Source organism: Halyomorpha halys, unplaced genomic scaffold (assembly GCF_000696795.3).
Source record: "Halyomorpha halys isolate HHAL.00 unplaced genomic scaffold, Hhal_1.1 Scaffold1987.1, whole genome shotgun sequence".
Taxonomy (NCBI): Eukaryota; Metazoa; Arthropoda; class Insecta; order Hemiptera; family Pentatomidae; genus Halyomorpha; species Halyomorpha halys.
Genome location: NW_027106333.1, coordinates 111,743 through 118,098, shown reverse-complemented (window position 1 = coordinate 118,098; position 6,356 = coordinate 111,743). Strand labels below are relative to the sequence as shown.

The 6,356-nt window shown below is 28.2% G+C and overlaps 1 protein-coding gene across 1 annotated transcript; it reads left to right on the top strand.

Annotated features, from left to right (window-relative positions):
• Positions 1-409: 409 nt before the first annotated feature.
• Lamtor5 (Late endosomal/lysosomal adaptor, MAPK and MTOR activator 5) lies at positions 410-3,761 on the top strand. Its single transcript, XM_024362374.2, has 5 exons — positions 410-543; positions 632-693; positions 982-1,099; positions 1,186-1,258; positions 3,344-3,761. Exons 1-4 carry the CDS (start codon positions 509-511, stop codon positions 1,250-1,252), a joined length of 282 nt encoding a protein of 93 aa, XP_024218142.1. The 5' UTR covers positions 410-508; the 3' UTR covers positions 1,253-1,258; positions 3,344-3,761.
• The last annotated feature ends 2,595 nt before the right edge of the window (positions 3,762-6,356 follow it).

The window sequence follows — 6,356 nt, the reverse complement described above, 5'->3', positions numbered from 1 at the left end:
TTTTTTAAGATTTTAATATTAACAATCACCTGAATATAAATCTTGAGTCTCAAGTGACAATGTATGCTTGACCCTTCATGAGTCTCTTCACGGGTGGGTGTCATGTTTTCCACAAAGGGAATCTTTAATCAACGAAGCTCACCTACAAGAATAGAAGGCCCATCTACAAAAAGAATGCCCTGTGCCAGTAAACGTTTAGTCGTTTCTGATCCAAAATCTATAGTGAAAGTTTTCGAAATGCACTTCCGACCATTGCTAATGATCTTGATAGCCCCCTAATGATATTTTATAGCTCTCAGATTGCTTATGGTCGTTTTGAATTTTTTAAATGAATAATTTTTAGCTTATTTTATCACATCTTGTAGATAAAAGTAAATCAGTCAGTAGCATAGAGGTTAAGGTTTATTCGCAATCGACCTCTTTGGCATCAAATAGTAAACGTTCAGTACGAAGGTTATATGTTTGTCAACAAAATATTTGTGACTAATAATTTGTCTAGTATCCCAGGATGGAATCGAGGTTAGAATTCGAATTCAGCGAAATGTATGTACTGCAAGTATTTATCTGTATTTTATGTGACTATTTGTGTGTAACTATGTGAAAGTGATTATTGTAATTTTTTTTTTTTTAGCCAAAGGCAGGAGAATGTTACAGGGTGTGTTTTAGCGGATCCAAAGGGACTTTGTTTATTAGGTATTTTCCAATGTTATATTTATTCATTATTGGATTTACTTAGCCAACAATTTTCATTGTTGTCCATTACTTATAAACTTTCTATTATGGTGAAGATTACAAATTAAAAATTGTTTTATTTTTACACAATGAAAGTAATTATTGCTTCACAGTTGATTTCCCTCACTCATACCTTAAAGTCATGCCCAAATAAAGCTGGTAGCATAACTGAAATTAATTATTCTAATGATATGTGTGTTTTCTATAAATATTATCCTTCTGATGAAAGTGTTAATTATTATTCTTTAGCATCACCTAATATTAATAATGAAGTAGCTGGACTGGTAACAGCTATTGCTCAGCATGCTGCTTTGATTGAACCTTCTGAGAACTCGCAACCTATTGTTCTTCTTGAAAACGATACCAGGTTTCTTTATGTTATGACATGATTTTGATTATGGGTAGAAGCTATATCTCTATGGATAGAATCTATTCTTGTTTATCTGTTTACAGGCAGTGTTTAATCCATTCTGATGAAGGAATAACCACAGCCATCTTTAAGAAAATCCAAAATAATTAGGAAAAGGTGAAATTTGATTTATATATTTTATTATTGCTATGATTGCCTTTATTTTCTTTCATTAACTACTTATCTGTTTGTTTAATTTTTTTTATCCTATTTAAAATTATAGCTGAAAAGTTTAGTGACCTTTCATTTTTACATGACTATTTGAGGAATTTGTAACTGTCAGCTACCTTGAAAGAGTTTTCGTAGTTTAATAATCTTGAATTTAAACTTCATTCAATACTTATGAATCAAACCTCCCTAACTATATTTCTATTACAACTTGATATAATAAACTGAGTTGTGTTTATGCAAATTTAAGCATGACCTCTGAAGAATTGTTTATCTCTTTTTAATGAGTGTAATGACTGGACTTAGTTAAAGCATAATAATATAATAATAGGTTAGATTATAATCCACAATTCTAGAAATTTAGTTTGACTGGTGTAATCCGTAAGTACTCCTTATTTTGAACCTGTTGTTTTTAAGATATGGTAATAATTCATGTTTTATATTTACAATGTTTTATAATTGTCTGGGTACCCATTTTATTAGCCCATACTTTCATTAGGGAAGGTAAACTCTTTCTTACCTGTGTGCTATTTTTAAATCACTGATTGTGTAGAGTTGCAAATACTGCAAGTTATTGATTATCTTACATTCTAAAGGTAAAATTGCCGATGACTATTTCAGTGGATAGGTGTATACTCACTTATATACATTGAGAAAACAGTTGACCATTGTTGATCCAATAATGTTATTCATATTTATACAAGTTTAGGCCCCAAGTTCAACTAACTTCAACTGCTAACTAAATACTGTGATATTTAGCTCTTGTTCAAGTAAACTTCATCAGAAGTTATAACTCAAAATTGTTGCCAAAATCTGAAATGATTGTTGAATCTTTTTCTTGGCATGTAGTGTCGGTTAGTAAGTTGATTGGGAGACTAACTATTTGACATATCTATGCCATGCAAGGTTGGCGTTTTCACTTTGATCAAGGTTAGTATATTCATACTTTGTCCAATTAAGGAGCTTAAGTGGATAAAATGTATTTTTGGGTTTCTCTACATGCTGTAAGGATAGGATCCATACCTTAATGAAGTCCGACTTGATAACTTTTAGTTTTTATTTTATTTCTTTTACTGACTTCATTAAATAATAAGGCATATTTTTTAATGGAATCCTCATGTAATAACCAATTAATGTAGTTAGTGAATTGAAAAAAAACAATCCATTGTAGATTGAAAAGAAATGTTTGAAGTCCCTTGCCTTGAGGGTCGGAGATGGTGAGGGAGTGAAAAAACGATCTTTTAATTAATTTCTTATTTGCTACTTACAAATCTATTTTTGACGTCAAATATACACTCCTTAGGAGAACAAAAGAGTAGAATAGTTCTTTTTTTTTCCAATGACTAGTGCTCATGTTTGAGGTTGAAAATGGACCATACGTATGATTTAGATATTTTCAGATAATGATTCATATAGGTGTTCATCTACACTTTGATGCTTTTATAAAATAATGAGGATTAATTTCCAAGTGATGGTTGTTTCAGATACATAAGTTTTAAGGAACTTTGCATGCCTTAAATCATCAAGTCTTAAATATTTATCAAGTTTTAAAATATTTTCATTTTATTGGAAATTAATGTTTTTTTTTCTTTCTGTCATGTTACATTGTTCTTTTTGAATTTTATTACAATTGTTACTTTTCTGATTTTTAAATGATTAAGAGTTTGTTTTAGTTATTTCAGTAGTATGTTGATCTTTACATAATGTTTATTGTGTCCTCAATTATATGGGGCATTCATTCTAAAACTAACCAAGTTCCATTTTGAATTTTTTAATTAATGGTTTTTGTAATAGATTATCATGAAATAGAAGAATTTCTTCCAAAAACAGTCTAATCACATCATTCAGAAAAAATAAAAATTACCTTCTGATGATGTAATACCGAAACTATTAATTAAATGAATAAAAATGGAATTAAGTGGTTTTGGAATATAAGGGCTCCTCAAATGTTTTTGATGTTTTTTTTATTTAAAAAAATTATTTAGTGTCTTAACTTGTTCACTTATTTATTTATCTATTTTGCCTTATTTGCAGGAATGAATTGATTCTGATTTATCTTATACAATAATTTAATCATTTTTTTCTATGATTATGTACCATGCCATAGATAACTGATGTTTGTAATCCATTTCTTATCATTATATAATTAATATTGTATTTATGTTCACATTTATTCATACAATATTTTTACTCCTTATTTCTTTTTATTGCTGCTATAATATCTAAACAATCTTGTATTTCTACATATATCTCTTATATGGCTTATATATAAGCTATAATTTATGTGTTATATGTATGATTTGTGCCAATTTTCATATGTATATATATATATTTTTTTTTGCAATGTAAGCCTGTTGTGCAACTTTATAAAGTAATATATATTTTTAAAATTTAAGTTATGTTATTTGTGAAAATATAATAAAAAGTAAAATAGATATCTGTGATTTGATAAATAAAAGATATATTTTCACCATTATTATCCCGTTACATTTTTATTTAATAACCTCAAATGTAACAAAATAAAAAAAAAAATTAATCATAATTACCATTAGCAATAGTTTCAGAATTAACTAATGTTCATAGGTTATGTTTTGAAATTTTGAGTTTAAAGCACTTGTCGCTAAAAACGATGGATCTTCATTTAGACAGATTAAATTCAGCTAGTATTATTCACTAGTTAGCAATGGTTTAAAAAAAAAAAATTAAATATTTAAGAAATTAAAATTACAAGAATTGTTAGATATTAAATTGAATTATAAACCAATAACTTGTAAGTTTTATTATGGTTACAATGTTTTTTCATTGCATAAAAAAAAGAAGAATCTTCTATCACTCTATGAAAAATAATGAAATCCCTGTTGTAAGATTGTCAAAAAATTGTGAAATTTGGTATTTTGTGTTATAAACTAGCAAATCCATTTATATTGGAAATATTAGAAACAGAATTTATAAACAATGAACCTATTTATTGACATTTAGAGAATGAATTCTCAATGTATTGAATAGACTAAAACGGAAACTATTTAATATATCAGTTTTTGAAGTTGTAAAAGTTTCTGCTATAAAAGTATATCTACCTATGTGGGAACAAAACTAATTTTTAAAAAATTATCCAAATTATTAAAAAATGGTTTCTCATTTTTATTATGAGTGTCTAAAAGGGCTCTTTAGCTGAGGGAGTTAAGGTGTCTACCTTACCAACCTCCTGTAACTACAATAGTTCAAATTTGGCCTGAAAATGACTACTTTTATTGCATGGTGTGTCCACAGAATACTATGGTTAGAATAGGGTGGTAACCTGTAGATAACCCCTCTTCTACTTGTATGTCAGAAATGACTAGGCAAGGAGTAAACAAAATAAGAAAGAACAGTCAAAAGTATTGCAATCCATTTATTGATTTTGCTATTTTTTATGGAATGGTTACTCATTTGTGATGTATTGGAGATGGTAATTACAAAAAAAAGAAAGAAAATTTACCAAATAAAAAGAAACAGGTGTCATTTGTACTCAGAAATCATAATATCGTAATTTTTACTTGTATCAACTGGTCATACTCTCCCTTATTCTTAACATGATTTTATATTCAACAAATCTTGTTGAGTATGGAATTGATATTCAAACTGGAAAGAAGTTTGTATGTGTGATGATTGATGAGTGATTCCCAAAAAAAGCATTATTTCCTGGGCCAAAATTTCAAGTGAGTGAACCATCTTCAAAAATTTCCCTATTTTCGTCGTGGTTTCCTGGGATAAGAACAGTATGAAACTCAAATACTTTTGGTGTCCCAATCCCAGTTTATTATTGGGGTGGAAAACAGCTTAACTGCCAACCTTAGATGGACTACTGAAGGTTTCTGAAAGCAGAAGAATGTGACTAAACCACCATGACCTAACCAATCTGAATTCAAAATGGCAATTATGTATTAACCTTCATCATTGACTGAGTTAGTAAAACATACTATGAAGAAATGTTAAAAGTTTTGAATAATGTCTTCAACCTACAATAATTCATTGGTTGTCCTGAGAAAACAAGTTAAAAAATCACCCTTTCTTTCAGATGATTGTATTGATATTTTTTTAAAATTTGTATATGTCTTGAAAAAATATTTATTATATCGATACTGGAGTAGTCCATCATAATAAATGTATGTTTTTGGCAATCTATTGTATTTATGTTCTTATCTTTGTTTACTATATCCATAAAATTTCTTTTAATATTTACTCTGTATCTAATGTAATAAGGCAATATGTATGTTATTGTCATACGACTCTATAAATTGAAGGAAATGGCACAGGAAAGAGATTAGAACCTGAGATATAAAATAAAACATTTAAAATTAAACATTTGAAACTAATATTTCTCTCTTATAAAGGCATTAAGCCTAAAACGTGTTGATAAGCTTTGAATGAGCAGAAATTCAGTTTTGCAACACTTGTATTTGGGTAAACTCCTGAGGGCTTATGAAACAAATATATTATACACAAAGAAACTAATAGATTTTTTTTGTAATAAGTTTGAAATATATTCAGAGCAATGGTACAAAACAGTATTATAAGACATATTAAGATTACAAAAAATAATGTTTTTTTTTCTTGGTGCCTAGGCTTATTGAAAGGAATGTCTGAGAACAAGTCCAATATTCATGGATGGAGTACTACCCAGATTTCATTTATAAAAAAAAAACACGCTGAATATTGTTTAAACTTATGATTTATTTAAAAAAATATCTGATCCCAAATTCATGACATCTTTGCTGATACTTGTCCAATTTGACCTTTCTCTTTTTTAGATAATTTAATTACTTTACCCATTATTACGTATTAATCGATAAAGAATTTACGAAGATTTTAAATGAGTAGCAATCAGACATTTACATTTTAATTTTTATAGATTTTGTAACTGATTTCAATTTTGAATTGTATGCCAATATTTATCTGTTAAATTAAAGTAAATGTTTCAGTAAGCGATGTGACAACAAAATGTTGACTTGAAGTAAGAATAGTTTCCCACCTCTGTGAAGTTGGCCCCCCATCCTTGAAAAATTTC